Below are 16,519 nucleotides of genomic sequence, written 5' to 3'. Positions count from 1 at the left end.
CAGTTTCTAATGAAATCCCGTATTATTGCTTCTCCCCTGGGAGACTTCAAAAGTCATGCAAACTTCACAGAGCCCACATGTTCATAAACCTCAAGCAAAAGACCAGTAAGGAAATAAATTGCAGTTCTCCAATTAGCATTTGACATTCTTTACTAGTTTTTTGGTAGGGTGAATTTGTCTTTCGTCTAAACCATGCTGATAAATTAAATGAGTTACTAAACCTGGCATTATTTCACATTTTAAGGCACACTGAAATCAAACACTCCAATTCACAGTGGGATTTGCTTTCTGCATAATATTTGGGGGAAATATGAAACAAAGCCAGCAGTTTCAAACAAGTTAAAGGGGCTAATATGTACATGAATATTTTCTTCAAGCTCCTTATTGTGTATTCACAGCTACTGCCAAACACAACAACAGAGACGGGGCATTAGGATATGAAATGGGAAGTGGTCAAATTTTCAAAGCAAGCTGCTGGGTGCCAAACACTTTTGAAAATCTGGCCCCTGACTCTTTGGTGCCGTTCCAGAAAGAAATATCTCTTTGCTGGCAGTTGGCCAACCAGCTTTGGAAATCTTTTTGCACAGTTATTTCAGTAAAGCATAAAAGCCGATCCCCGGCTTTCTCTGCCTGATTAAGCACTGTCACCAATCACTACGCAGCTCTAAGGTACGCATGAAATATTCCTAGATAAATCCTCCATCTCCAGAGAAATGTGTTTCCTGTACAACTGTAAATCCAGGTTCTGTGTTGAAACTAATCCAGTCTGGCAGTGCTATGGCCCTAGAAAAGTTTCCTTGGAAACAACAAACTTATGCAATGGCAAAGTCATCCAATCTTTTCATGCCACTATATTATATTAAAAACACCTGGTTTATTTATACAATGACTTACAGATCAGGGTCCTAGCAATAATAATACATAAACTTTATAGCAAAAAATATACATATAATAATTCATCCTTCTATGATATATAGAAATGATGTATATTTGTGTGTGTGGACATATATATAAATATATGGGTTATACTTACGTTTAGGACACTTGTGTATAGATATGTGTATCTATATACACACAGTACACATTTATATATCTTTCTAGGTGCCAAGTGTGTATACATAAACACACATAAATACGCACACAGGAGCATATTTACACTCTGTGAGTAGACGTGTACTTTGCAGAATCCGCACACAAAGAGCTGGAGTCCTTCACTGGCTGTGAGCATCAAAGGGGTCCGTGACCACCCGCATTAGAGTTTCCAGAAAGAGAACTGATGTCATCGCTGTGGACACAGGACTGGCTTGATGCATCTTCCTTTGTGAAGAACTAAATTTGCCGGACAGTGGCACCCTGCAACGCAGGGCTTGTTGCACGGGCCAATCTCGTTCCAGTTGTCACATGTTTTGACACATCCTGGACCACAGGTATCATAAACTGCACCATGTTTACACTGGGTTGCTGAAAGGCAGTTAAAAGGAACAAGATATACATATTACACAGAGTGCCACAAGGAAAGTTACGTATCTCTTTGCTTGGTTTCTACTGCAAATATCAAAAAGCACATTTTGGTATGACGATCATCTAGAAGAAAAAATTGCTTGTAAAGACATTCCACTATATTAAATGCAACACTACTTTACATCACAAATACAAAGGTAGCAAAATTCCTAATCAAAAAGGTATCAAGTTCCTAGCAGTCTTGAATTTTTTGAGAATTTTAAAACAGCTGATGGTATATAAAGCTTTGGCAAGGTTTCTATCTATAAGCAGATCTATGATTTATATTTAAGGCTTAACATTGTTTATTTATTTGTTACAATGCATTTTATCAAAAATTCCTGAAACATTTACAAGGACAGGCAGTTATTATCAGTCCTACTCCTGCGGAAAGAAGAGGAGAAAGGAGAGTCATTCACCACATCAGACTTTCTATTCCTAAGACTATACTTTCAATATTGCATATTGCAGCAATTCACTGTTAATTCAGCAGCACCATTTAAAACAAAATTTTTTTTAAAAAATCAATTATTTCCATGCCTTATGCTATTTTACCAAGGGATCACTGAGAATGAGGATTCTTGCACTTAATGATTCCAGTATCTATTCATTGATTTATCTAGTTGACAGTTCAATGCATTTCCAACATAAGAGACCACTGAGGGCTCAGCTAAAAGCACTATACTCCCTCCAGATCAATATTTAAACTCTTAACATTTTATATCCTGCCTTTTTAGTATGGAGAATAATACATGGTTCGATAGCAAATAAAAGCCTGTTATTCTTTCTAACGGCTATGCTGATGGCAAAAACAAGTACTGATAAAATAGTTTATAGATGGTAAAGGACTCTCAAGCATCCAGAATCATCTCTTGCTATTTACAGAGACATGGCTGCATTAAGAAGGTTTTCTCCATTTTGAGAGAGCTTGAAGGGCCAGATTTTTCAAACAACAGTTCTGTTACGGACAGAAAAATGCTGTTTTGTTGTGAGGATTGGCCTTAGAGTGCCATTACAGCACTGTTATTATTCATAAAGAAAAAACAGGCAGAAAGAAATTGATTAAATATGTATAAGAGTGTATCACTGAGGATGGAACTCTTAGTGCCAAGGCATCATAAATTTAAGGGGTTACTCTTCACCAGTAACAAAGTGATCTTCAAAACAGCATCAGCTTCTTGCAAGTTTTACTTCTTATGCATTTTATGGCATTTATACATACGTGACAAAAAGCCCTAAAGAAACAATTCTGGGAAGAATCCATACAAAGTTCTCAGGACACAGATATTAAATAAGCAAACAAAAAATTGGAAAAGTTGGATAGTACAGCAGAAAATTACCCTGGAGTTACAGAGATTCAACAGCTGAATATTAGACAGATATTAGATATTAGGTATATATTAGGGGAAAAAAAAAAGCTTTCTAACTTTAAGCCTGAGAAAGCACTGGAGCAAGCCACCTAAAAACAATGTGAGACATCTTTTATTGAACATCATTTTAGAATAGGTTGGAAAAAACATCTTTCACCAATGTTCAAGATAGGCTTATTTTGCTTGTGGGCAGAGATCTTTTGAGAACTTTTTTCCAGCTTTACATGTCTATCTGCTCTGCATGATGACTTTCATGCACGTTGAAGAAGAGACTAAACAAAAGGAATAACTAACATGAAATTTAAACGAAACAGGAAATTTAGAAGGTGGGAAAAACATGCAAGCAATACTGAGCATACAATAAAACGTTAGATTCACAGCAAACTCTGCACTTACGTAGTGTGTTAAGAATAGGGATTTAATCTCTATAAGAGGGGAAACGAAAATGTGCACAGCTCCCAGGAGCTTTGCAAACAATGTATTAACTGTCTAGAAAAGTAGACCAAGATGTTTAAAGACAGATAGTGATTGTCCACACACTATGTGAATTATCTTAAGGGGGCTGTTTATTAGAAGCTTTTGTCCTTCCTCTCTGAAAATGAGTTTCCCTTCAAAGGATCTCTAATTGACAAACCACAAACTGCACCATTAGGCATCAGTACATGCGGTTTCCATATAGAAAGGTCTGCGAGCTTCAGTTTTAGGCTGCACGGGTTTCATCCCACAAAACTTTACTGCAGTAATAGCCGTCCCGTTCGTTCCACCTGAGCTCTGGTGCCTCAGCCGGTGGGTTTGAGGAAAGTTGGCTGAGGTCTCCTTTCCACTTCCTCATCTCTGCCCCAGAGCACATGAGAATATATTACAGGCTGCCCTCGGCAGCCGCGGCATCTGTAAGTACTCCCCAGCTCTGCTCTACCACACATGGGATGTGGTATGTCAAAACACCTCTTTCTCCTTCAGATGATGCCATGTAGAAGATATGATGACTTTATTTTCTGCTGTAGGCAGTCTACAATGGCATTATTAACTTGCTGTCAAGGGAAAAATCAGAAAAGTACAATGGCTGCTGTTTAAGTTCTCTGGATGGCTTTTATTGTTGAGTGCTTCAGTTGTTAACATGTGGTGTGATTGATCCAGAACATTCCACTTCATCAACAGTTTAAAAAATAAAAATAAAGACATTCTGCAGTAGGCTTCCCAGGGACTGCTGAAATGAATCAGTACCATGTAAACATGGAAAACAGAAGTGATGCCTTTGCACCCGTCTTTTAAGGCAAATTCCTCTCTCAAAGAACTGAGCTCTGTTAGTAATAACTTCCTTAGTGCACTAGCAAAAAAAATCAAAAACCCAACCTCAAAGTACAAAAGTTACTAATAATACTGCATTTTGCAACGTTACCAGTCCCAACAGGATTTTTCCACTCTTCTTCTAGAACATGTGTTTGGCATGACAGATGTGAGCTTCCTCAGACCACTTTCTGAGCTGGCGGGATGATAGCCAGCTCCGGTCCAGAAGCCATATAGTCACATAAATACAGCACTGTGCCTGAGCTAATAAACCCTGCCTAATAAGGCTATACAGTTTTCAGACCAGAGCTGGTTTATTCCAGCCAGTTTTGCAGTTTCACAGAGAAGGCTTGTATCTGTCTGTGCCTGTCTTTGTAGACATGGCCATAATTACTTAGGAGGAGTTCTTGTTCTCCAACACAAAAGCCCAAATACTTAACATGGAACTGCTGAAAGATTCCCTTGGTGGATGATATCTGGTAAATCTGATTCCACAGAAATTTCTGAGCTAATATTTGTGCATTGATGAATCATCCTGCTTCTTCAGTTGGTGTTGCACAGCTTGGGCTTTCATGGTGTTTTGTAGGGCTTTCAAACTGAGTATCACTCGCGGTGTTTGCAATTCACAACATCTCCTTTTAACATAGTAGAAGCCAATAGATCTGGGCACTGTGTCCCTTCTAACACTTGTGTTAGTCTTTTCAACTTTCAGTTTTTAATGAGTTCCCACTGAAAAGTCAGTATAGCCTTCTAATACATAGTCACACAGAATAAAGCGTAGTCACACAGGAAAGCAACATATAGCAGGGGAAAAAAAGTAACTTTGGCCAGAAAATTCCACAGCAGAGAAGAGGCAACCCAGGAGAACAACAGTCAAAATCAGATATACACTCATTCTCGTAGTTCAACTGATCACACAGGAAAAAGAGAAGATTTTTCAGTTTTTATGAGGCTGTTGGGAGTATGTCAGCATATCAGTGCTACCATGTGCAATTTGCACTTTATTATAGTTCGTATCTGCTTTTTCTTTTTGCCTGTGTAGTCATGCCCATGGCAGGGAGTTATTGACATCTGCCATCCTTAAGTCTTCTATCCCTCAGTGCCCTCAGAAATCCAGTCTTAAATTACTATGGCCCAAGGCCTTTCACCACTTCAGTTTATTTAATTGCCCTTTATAAACTGCTTGCTTAGCTTTCTTGGGCTAAAAAAAATTTCTTTTTTCTATCTCCTTTCATTTTCAAACTTCCTCCTTCCATTTTATCCTTTCTTCTTTCCCTCTCGCATGTATCACTTTCTCTTCTTTCTTCTTTCTCTCATGCTGGCTCTCCTGGTTCTTTTTCTTCTCCTTCACACATCATATTTCTTCCGATGCCCATCCTAACAGGTCGCACTCCCCGCTACTTCCCATGGAAACCCATATTCTTTTCCAATCCCTCTCAGTTCCTGTGTGGATCTTACCAACCTTTTCCTACCCTAACCATTTTCCTTACTCATCAGCTTCTTCTCTTCACCCCTCCAGCTAAATGACAGCTGTCGCTCCCCATCCTGAGCCAACCTCAAAGGACAGCAAGCCTTGAGCAGCAGCATTTCGTGGAGGACGTAGAGGAGGATACTCTGCCTCACTGAGGGAGGAGGAAGAGCATGTGGGGAACAGGACATGTAATTCAGCCTCCTGAGCATCCTGTTTGGCTGGTCCTCCAGACAACACAAGCTTTCTAAAGATTATAAAAATGAGCTAAGCATACAGCAGTCAGGGTAGAGGAACTGGCAACCACACAAAATCTGGTTTTATAACACACAAAAGAATAATTAAAACCTGACTTTACTAATAAGTATACTCCATTTTCATCAGAACACAGCTCTTCCAAGTATCCCACCAGCTATGAAATGTCAAGCAGGAAATGAAAGTCACAGAACGCTAAAGTTTTATTACGGATATATTGTTTCATACCCAGGAACTTTTATCCGTAATTAGGACACAATAATTGTAACTGCAAGTTTTAGGGAGAAAAAAGTAAGTTAAAGATTAAAATCTTGATGCTGGCCACTGGTAACATATGGAGTGCGGTATATGCACTTTAATGCTTACCGTACGATTTACTGTAGAAGATGGTGCTACTTGTTTGATGTTGGATGCTTAAGGAAGTGTTTTCAGGGTACTTGGCCATATACAGCTTATCTATATTTTTTTACTTAACAAGATTTCCCCTTTCCCTCAGATTAAAAAACTCGGGTGGATTTAAACACTTCTTTCATTAGCTTTAATGGAAGATGTGTGTTTAAATTCCTTCATAATGTTTTCTCAAGGACTGTTTTTGCCTTAGAAACTTTTCTTGTCTTTGGTAAAATGCTGGAAAAAAAATGTGAAAAGTAGCCTCAATTAGTTAAAAGTCATGATATGCCAACACTTGTGTAAATTCCTTAAGGCAGAGGTTGGAGTTTTATATTCTTTTTGCAGCACCTGCCACAGTGAGGTCTTGGTCTGAAGTGCTTTGGTTAAAAAAAAAAAGAAGTCAGGATGCTTGTTTCAGGTTCTGCACGGATCTGCTACCAGATCAATAGATTAAAATTACATACATTGTTAGTGCTGTCTCAGATCACATCCTTGAATAGGGCTTTCACTTAGTGACACCCTGTTTGGATTGCTCTGTTCCTTTGTAATAAAAAAAATGAGCCTTTTGGGAACAGTCAATCGAATGTAATTTGCTCTGTCACTCACCCATCCCTGCTATCGTGCCTTCAACAGAAAAGGAAATTGAAGCTGAGAGAGTAAACCCTGAACCACACACATCACCAAAATGGACCACAGAATAATAGCTCTTTGACCAGTACTCAGTATCCTTCTCTCATTTTTTTTTCCCAACTACTGCCAATTGCTTTACACAAATTTGAATATATTTCCAGGCAAACCGATGCCATTATAGAATGTCCTAAATTAATGAGACCATCATCAGGGGAAATATTCATCTGCAATATTGCATTTTACTTCAAGTGCCCATGACCACAGGCCACCCCTTCTCATGGAAACAATTACTCACAATTACTTGCAATGAATGCAGTCCTAATCGCATGGGGAATCTGGTCCAAGTACCAAAATTAATGCAGGTTTGCATTTTAATATTCCCATTAAATACATTCTCTCTTCTACCCTTGTTGAACTGCAGTCATATATACATGTTGTCTCTGGAAATATAACTGTTCTTTAACAGGAGGTCAAAGGACTTTAAACTTGCAGCCCAGAAAGCCAACCATGTCCTGGGCTGCATCAAAAAAAGTGTGACCAGCAGGTGGTCACACCTGTGGATGCCCCTCTACTCGGCTCTTGTGAGACCCCACCTGGAGTACTGCATCCAGCTCTGGGGGCCCCAGTACAGGAGAGACATGGAGCTGTTGGAATGAGTCCAGAGGAGGGCCATGAAGCTGATCGGAGGGCTGGAGCACCTCTCCTATGAGGACAGGCTGAGAGAGTTGGGATTGTTCAGCCTGGAGAAGAGAAGGCTCCAGGGAGCCTTACAGTACCTAAAGGGGGCCTACAGGAAATCTGGAGAGGGACTGTTTACAAAGGGGATGCAATGATCAGATAAGGGGTAATGGCCTTAAGCTGAAGGAGGGTAGATTTAGATTAGATATTAGGAAGAAATTCTTCTCTGTGAGGGTGGTGAGGCACTGGAACAGGTTGCCCAGAGAGGTTGTGGATGCCCCATCCCTGAAAGCATTTAAGGCGAGGTTGGATCGGGCTTTGGGCAACCTGGTCTAGTGGAGGGTGTCCCTGCCCATGGCAGGGGGGTTGGAACTAGATGATCTTTAAGGTCCCTTCCAACCCAAACCATTCTGTGATTCTGTGATTCTGATTCCATGAAACATTATCTGTAATCAACTGTTTACATATCCTGAAAGAAAAAGGCATGTACTTCTTCCTGAAAGTACATAAAATTAAGATAGGCAGCATTAGAGGTGAAAAGTTTTGCAGTGAAATAAACATTTCTAATATTTGATGGTTGCAAATATTTCCTGGTAAGGTCTTTCTCCATAACTCAGAATGCAACTTCCCTGCTGGTGCAATCCCAGTCCTTTCTAGCCTGTTCATTTTTGATCCTCTTCCAACAGTAAAAGGATAGTAGCCTATTAGACTATTCACTGGCTTACAAAGAAGCAGTCCCAAAACACTTACCTGCACAGTTCTGCTCCGGTACCCACTGGACTTTCAACCCTTCCCTCTGACAGGCTCGGGCGTACGCCAGGAATGACTCGCAGTAGCAGTTTTTATGGACCGGACACTCACACATATCTGTCACACAGGACCTGTGGATCAAAGTCCCAAAACAAATAAGTAAGGAAAACTTTGGCAGATATCTGTCCAAGGTTTGGAGTTGTTTAGTTTCCAGTCACATGGAATTCAATGCCACAGCAACTTGTCTTAAATGGCAAGAAACTTAAACGTGTCTCTGCTGTCACATCCCAAGGGCTCTCCTCTTCTTTGATGTGCTGCTCTGATGCAGAGAAGTCTCAAGAGCATGCAGAAACAGAGGTAAGAAGAAAACCCAAGAAATATCAGGAAGAGAGGACCAAGATCACAGTGGGAGAAGGCAAACTCCATTTTTGCAACAGTTTTGTGTCAATACAAGATAAAGACATCTTTCTTATTCCCTTGAAAGTAATAATTTAATAATTTTACCAAGAATAATAGCAGCAGTGTTAAGTGGATGACTTTGGCACATAAGTATGTGCTCTTCCATGCAAGGGATGAGAAATGATGCCTTCTCTCCAGGTTACCTCCAGCCTCTCCCCACTTTGAAGGCTCAAAAATAGCTATATGCCTGTTTTCTCAGCAGCATCACTACTAAATGCCAGATTTTAAGAGACTCCAAAGGAGCAGGGGTGATGCAGCGTAACTGAGCAGTTCTCATGCTAGGAAATCCCCCAGGCACTTGTTAATCCCACCATCTTCTTCCATTGCATAAGATATCATAAAACACGGCAGGGAGCAAAGCCGCTAACATGGCCCTAAGTGAAACTGCTACTGCATATGTCACCACTGTATTTCAAGTTAACTCATCCAGAACGTGTGCCCATTTGGCACAGACCTAAAATATAACTGGCAAGAGCCGTTGGATTTGCAGTCAGCAGCTTCTTCATATGCAAAATGCTTAGATGCTTCTGCAAATGCAGCAATGCAAATTCAGAAATCCCAAGTATCTGCTGCTCTGAGTGGAATCATTAGAAGGCAGGGACAAGGTGCTGGGTAGACATACTTGGCCCTCTGAAAATCATGCCCTCAGTTCCTCTGCTTTCCACTGAGGGTGCTCTGTGCATGCACCTTGGGTGTCAATGGGCAAGAGCCCCCCCCTGCTCCATGCACGCTCAGGGACTTCTCCATTCCTGAGAGGACAAGGCAACATTTGTGAGAGGCATAAATCCTCCAGAAAGACCAAGGGCTGAAGTAAAAAACAAGCTCTCCATGTTAATTGCTCTTGCTGTGGAACAAAAATTCAATTGTCTAAAGGAAAAGGATGGATATAGGCTTAGTTTTCCAGAAACTTTCCCCAGAGCTGAATAGGTAATAGCTTGGAAAACATGCAAGTACCTCAGTCAAAGTGATCAGGAGACCTAATGCACACACAATGCTTTAAAGTCATTGGGAACCCTTTATTCAAAAATAGGAGAGAGGATTAGTGGTCCTCCAACACAGACAAGCTTGTTTCTGCTTATCCAACAGTGCCCCTTAAAGAGGAGTATTTCCCCTTGGGAAAGTCGCTGGCTATTTCAGTGACCATTCATATGGTTAAACCAGACAGTTCTGCTTGACATTTCCATGAGCTTTTAATAATTTTACTCTCAGTGGACCCCCAACATGAAATTACCTAAAAATTCACTGTGACAAATAAGCAGTGCTAAGGTCCTGCATTTACAAATATATACGTACTGTGGACAAACGGAATTGCTTTTGATCAAATATATAACATGTTCACATTTGCAGACCAGTGGTTTTCATTTGAAATAACTTTCCTTTCTAGGGACAATGTAATTTTATTTTGCTTTAGTTCTGCGGTAAGTCCCTTTACATCTTTCCTGGTAACAGATGTTGCTGCACGGGTATCACAGCTGATAGGCTGCAAGGAACAGATTAGCACAACATCCTTGGCATTGTTTGACATTGTTAGCTGATAAAAGACCTTGTACAAGCACAAAAGGTCACCTTTTTACGTGACACACTAAATAACTTTACACTGTTTCCTTTGGCCACCATGTGTTTGTGATCTCTTGCTAGCAGCCCTGCATCAGGCACTGCTCCATCTACCCCATGCCATTTAGGAGGTGTATCTCTCATTTTACAGTCAAGTAGGTGCTTGTTTGCTACTGCAGCAAATTATTATCACAAAGAGAGTCTGTAATAATCTCCATAGATAGAGTCCATTATTAAGATACCATTTCATCATCTTTTTGTTTCTGCACCAGTCTCTATCAATCACATTTTACTGCTCTCCACTCAGATTTAGTTATTGTTAATGCCCGCGGTGTTTAGGGATGCTTGCCAGTGCCAGGTTGGCTACTTGTTCACCAACGTCCTACCTTAGAAGTTATGAAATCCTAAACCTGAGGTACCTCCTCTGCTTTTTAGAGCATAAATACATTTTTTTACCACTACTCAGAGGGGGACGCCATCTCCTGCACTGAGTCAACGCACCTACAGCTACCTCAGGTTCTTGCATCAGGTCAGGAAATCTCCAGGCTCACCATCAATCACCCAGTCTTTTTAATCATCAGCATGTTTGTGGCAAGGCTAGCACTCACTTTGACAAAGCCTGGGCATGGTCTGGGGGATTAGGGAGACCAGGGCACCGTTCCCAGTCAGCAGGAGGGCAGCCGCGCTCTTTGAGGGGACAGAGAGTTCAGCCCCTACATGGATGTGATCGGTGTGATGCCATTAGCCCTTGGCATTGAAATGGCCCTGGACATCCAGGCAGGCTCCAGAGTGAAACATCTCCACTTTCGCTGGGATTAGCACTATTTTTGCTACACTGTTCAGCATGGTTGTCCGCTAAGGAAGGTAGCATGCCACGTGCAACACAAACAATCCTCTGATTCATTACACATCTAATTGCTTGTGTAATTTTTATTTTCCTGAAGTGTTTAATCCTGGTGACAGCTGCTGGCCTCAAGCCCTAGGTTTGGCTGCAGAGCAACCATCAGATTGAGGAGGTTTTATTAATGAATTACAATTGCTAATTATTTGTAAGGTTAAATCAATAAATTAATTAAGGTTAAATGAAAAATGAGAGCAAAGGCAACTATATCCACAGGTGCCAAGCCCAGTCAATCAAAATAAAACCTTCCTTTTTTTCCTAATGAAATCCTTTCTGGCAGTTTAACGTATTAATTGTAGTTAGATGGATTGGCAGTCTGGGGAGAGGGGCCTTTTTATATCAGTTCTGAAATCAGCAGGGAGCAGGTACGTGCTTTGTTTGATAGCCACCGCAACAGTGAAAAGGCAGTTCTGGGAAAGGATGTGGAAGCACAAGATGTCTGTCCTCTGGGGGCTGGCTAGTGAGGGAGGCCTGGCGATGGCCCATGGGCAAGCTTTGACTTTGGGTCTTTATTTTTTTCAAAAAGCATTTACATCTTGCATTTAATTAAATTTCTCACAGTTATTGTTGTTACAGTTCTATTAGAGGGCTATTACAGGATGCTTCACTAGGTAAATTTAAAAAGTGATTCTTGTGTGCTGTCCTAACCCTTTCCTCTTGCAAATATCTTTGGTGTGCCCATAGCTTTTTTTTTTTTACCCTCTCCAGTGACTGATATGTTTCAAAAATTATTCTCTGCTACCCCAGTCTGATAAATCGATTCAGTGACACTAACTGCATGTATGCAGATGCTTATCTGCACTATAATCTGACTGGACTGTTCAAATAACAGAAAAATAGACTTTTAGTAAAACTTTGGAATTATGCTGATAATGAAGCTGTACTGACAAGTTGCCGTACTGCACACTAATGGAGAGTTTGGGTCTTCCAAGGTATTCTGACTCTTTACCAAGATCAAAACGTTTGCTTAAATGAAGTAAAATTGAGAATACATATCAGAAGTTTAAACATCAAAACATTACAGTCACATAGAAATAATCCTAAAGGCAGACTGCAGTGCAAGTTACTTATAAAACACAGCCATTTTACCAGCTAGGGTAATACAAAATAGATACTTCAGGCAGCCTTAGCTCTGCCCTTAGTGAAATCATATAGAGATGCAATGATATTGTGGTCCAAAAAAAAAAAATTACATTTCTTTAAAGGACATAATTATGTTTCTAAAAATATTTGGCTATGATGGTACACTTTATCTGGGTTCCCTGCTCCGAATAACCACCGGAGCATAGCCAACCTCTCAGTCCTCAACCCGTACCAAGTGCCTCACTCTGATTCCTTTTGATGCCGTCTATGCTGCCCGCAGGGTGTGTGTCAGAGATGGCGCTAATTGGGTGTGTATAATCACAAACTGTTGCAAGGGGAAATCCATGAAAGCGAAGGCATCCAGCAGCTGTGGGACACACCCTTGAAGGAGACAAACACACACCCGCTCCACTGCCACATCTTCAAAGAGAACTGGATGAGTACACTTCTTCAGCAACAGCCCTTTTTCACATTAAAACATGGAAATTCTCCAAGTCCCACAAAGGGCAAAGAACCGAGTCCTGTGCTACATGCACTATTAAAAAGGAGAAGAAGAAAAGATCACAGCAATGACTCCTACAGCCTTAGTCCATGCCACGTGAGATTGAAATTGCAGATGTTCACTTGCTGAATACGAGCAGTTCCTTTTCCTTTGCAGTACACACAAATTCAAAACCTGAACCAGCCATTTTGGGAGGGACTATTACTTTTTGCATTTTTTTTTTCCACATTTCACAACCGGAATGTGATGTAGTGCATTTTTCAGACCTTTTGGTACCTTCAAGAAGTGGTTCTACGCAGGTGGAAAACACTAACAACTAACTTCCTCTTTCCACCAGTAGGTCTCAACAGACCTTACAAAAGCAATTAGAGATAGTGCATCACTACATCCATTTTACGTCTGTGAAGAGCCATCAGGTGGTGAAGGGGTTTGTCCTCTATCCCTGGGATTTGCAAACTCCAAAGCCTGAAGGGCCATCTGCCTAGACAGGAGGATTAATTTCCAGCCCTACCATCCTGTGAGACAGACTTCTTGAGATAACTTCTTATTGGTGTACCAAATCAGACTTTTAGTACAAGCTTGGCCTAATTTAGCACTAGTTATGAAAATAGCCAAACTCTACACAACAGCCAGTATGGATTCTTACAATCACACTGGAGTGCTTACAGTTCAGCAGCAAAACTCAGGATTCATTTTCCCCGATCCACAATTAGACCTCTTTTCTCTTCCTTTACAAGAAAAATTAAAGCAAATGGCTTCTGTTAGTAGTTATGTTGTTAAAAGAAAGCTTGTTTGGGCTGTTTTTTCTACAAAGTTTCAACAAATTGCCATTATTTGTGGCCCCAGCTAGAGAAATCATTGCACAAGGTGAGAAGATGAGAAGATGAGCCATATTCCAATGTATAATGGAAAGGCTCATGCTGTTGCTATCACAAGCTCTCTCTTGTCTGTATGTGCATGTTTAATCTTACTGAAGTATTGAAGCATGGTATGTAGAGTTGGAGACTTTTTATGTCTTTGAGGCTTGAGATCAGAGGCTTGAGATCACTCTCTCCAGAATTTACTAATATTAACGCAAAAGCAGCAAATAACTCATGAGGAAGGTAATGTTGGAGGCTGCTGAAAACACAGAAGCCCTTACTTCTATTGAATATTCGTTCAAAGCACTTGCCTGGGGAACAGATCATTTCATGTAGCAAAGGCAGTAATTTTCAAGTATCATTTCTTCCAAGACCAGGTAGCTATAGCTGCACTCCCTCTGCACTTTTCCCACACAACAGTACAATAGTAACGTTCCTTTAATTTGGGGATAAGATAAAGGTGTTCACAACAAAGTTAAATCACCAGTGCCCTGACCCGTTTTTCCAGTGACTGGGAAAGTGCCCAGAAGAAGTGGCAGGCAGCCTACACACGCTTTGTCGTGGAGACTCCCCCGTGGTATAAGAACGCCCACACTGCTAAACTGGCTCCAAAAAAACCCTAAAAATATGGGAGCAGAAAGGGAACTTGCAGCTCATCTTTAGTGAGCAGTGCATAGCAAATCTACTGCAGGCATATGCTTTCCATGGGGAAATCTCATTCCTATAAAGAAAGCATTGGCCATAATGCTTGAGAATATCACAGTTATTTCTGGCAGATTGCAGAGGAGGAGTTTGCAGCATAGGCATTTGAATCACACATTCAAATTTTACCCTGATCCCTGATTTTTGAGCAAATTTGAGTCAACCCTGGACTGTACTGCCCCATGGAGCCAAGCAGAAAGAAATTGTAAAATATAAAACTCCACCGAAGGGCAAGAGCTGCATGTGCTCTAAGATTTCTGGGGCATAGCAGTCACATTACACACACATTCAGTCCTAATTCAACTCTGAGTGCCATTGTTCCTGCTCCAGATATAGACTTGGCACTCAGAGATAATTAAACAGAATCACACAAGATACCTACCTGCCTTGCCAAGGCACTCTCCACTATTTAGAGTTCAGTCAGCTTGGGAAAAGGATGCTTTAAATGCAAGTGGTAATTATTGTTGGTAATTTCCAACACAGCAGAGACAGACAGCAATTCAGTTTTGATTTCTTTGCATATCCAGCTCCTTTAAAAAAAGTCAGAACCCATACTTTCTTCACAAAGGGTAAGCAAAAATGGTATTTTCCAGACACTGAATAAATGAAGGCCCGTGTAGACCTCTGAAAAAGCATACTGTGCTGCACAATATCACCACAAGCCTATACTACATGCTGCTAAAAGTATTATCCAAAAACTTTTGCAAAATGCCAAAAAGAGTGTTCTATGTGTATTTTTAACCTTTATATAAAGGGCATGCTGTGCCAGAATTGCCTTTTATTGCCTTAACCAACATTACCCACAAGAATATGGTAAAATGAACAATGAAACATTCTGGAACGTTTTCTAAAACTGTATAAAATTAAAGTTCTCAAGACAGCACTACCCTGACACCATATTTATAATCTCCCTGAATATGTGGTAGCAGTGGCAAAGGCACTTAAAAGGGGAGAAGGAGGAAGAACCAAATAAAGAATGAAACAGCACAGCAACCTTCCCTACTATTTTCTTCACAATAATTCTCCTACTAATGTGTAAAGTAGGCTTTTTCTATCTGGTGCTTAGATCCTTATGTCTGTGGCTTTAAATGTTCTTTCTGGTCCTGAGAACGGAAAGGTTGGCTAAAATCCCTCTGTGGGGAAATAGCTGAACCACGACTGAGGAAGACAATGAAGTCCCACGCTGGGCTCTAAGAAGCATCTGGTATGACTCAGAATATTTCCTAGAGCTCAACGTTACAGTACAGTCAAGCAGCTGCCTTGCCACCTTTAGAGAGAGTGGATTTTTGTTCAAGAAACTCCAACAGAATATGGAAATGCCATCCACAGCCCTGGAAGAGCTGACCCCTTGCACTCCCATTCACTTTCAGAAAGCGGGAGAGAGTTTTCACCTTCTCTTCTGTTTCAGTTCTGCTGGGCCGTGCAGAGTTTAACCTTTAAAGTTCCTGGCATTTGAAATAAATATCTCTATGCATGAGAACTCAAGTGGTTTGAGTTTGAGTTCATATATAGAATATACCTCGAAGTGAAGCAGTTAAAAACCACTTATCTGTGCATATTACATGTAACTTTGTATACAGTATTATTGGAATAAAGAGGACATACAGTGTAAGTTTCTTAACCCATTTCAAACAAGTGCCCAATATCACACTGAAAGGTGCCCATCAACAAATGCTCTCTTTTACTTGCTTTCTTGAGCAGTATACATACAATTTGTTGCACCTTCTTTGGTGAGATTACTGCACAAGGGATTTGGCTGCCTGTATGTTGTGTGATCTGTGGTTTGTATATCTGGCTGGAAAATACAGGGACCATAATAACTCTGCTCTAGAACATACAGAGTTTCCAAACTCATTATAAAGAGGCCATTTGCAATAAAAAGTTTGGACCAGCAAAAAGATACAGAGGCAAATTTAGGAATATCACCTGGAACCTGATACTGAAGATTCAAAAGCTAGAACTTGTTTTCTGAAGACATGTATTTCTTCAGTTAACTAATACCCATAGTCATCCACTTGCAAATATCCATCACATAATTGGTAAAGATTACAGTAGCAGTATGTCTAATGCTACCTGATATGGCTTATCATGCATTTTATGCAAAGCCTTTTGGTGAAAAAAACTCTAAGT

At 40.5% G+C, this 16,519-nt stretch overlaps 1 protein-coding gene across 5 annotated transcripts in view; it reads right to left on the bottom strand.

The window, feature by feature from the left end:
* Positions 1 to 903: 903 nt before the first annotated feature.
* The window catches only part of BMPER (BMP binding endothelial regulator), a 147,934-nt gene continuing 132,318 nt past the window's right edge, over positions 904 to 16,519 (bottom strand). For all 5 annotated transcript variants that reach the window (XM_075745378.1, XM_075745379.1, XM_075745380.1 and 2 more), the window contains 2 exons: positions 8,329 to 8,459; positions 904 to 1,461 (listed from right to left, as the gene is read on the bottom strand). In XM_075745378.1, the coding sequence (XP_075601493.1) occupies positions 1,280 to 1,461; positions 8,329 to 8,459 (313 nt within the window). In that variant the 3' untranslated portion in view covers positions 904 to 1,279. The remainder of the gene's footprint in view (positions 1,462 to 8,328; positions 8,460 to 16,519) is intronic.

Source organism: Balearica regulorum, chromosome 2, assembly GCF_011004875.1.
Source record: "Balearica regulorum gibbericeps isolate bBalReg1 chromosome 2, bBalReg1.pri, whole genome shotgun sequence".
Classification (NCBI taxonomy): Eukaryota; Metazoa; Chordata; class Aves; order Gruiformes; family Gruidae; genus Balearica; species Balearica regulorum.
This window is presented reverse-complemented; position numbering and strand designations above follow the sequence as displayed.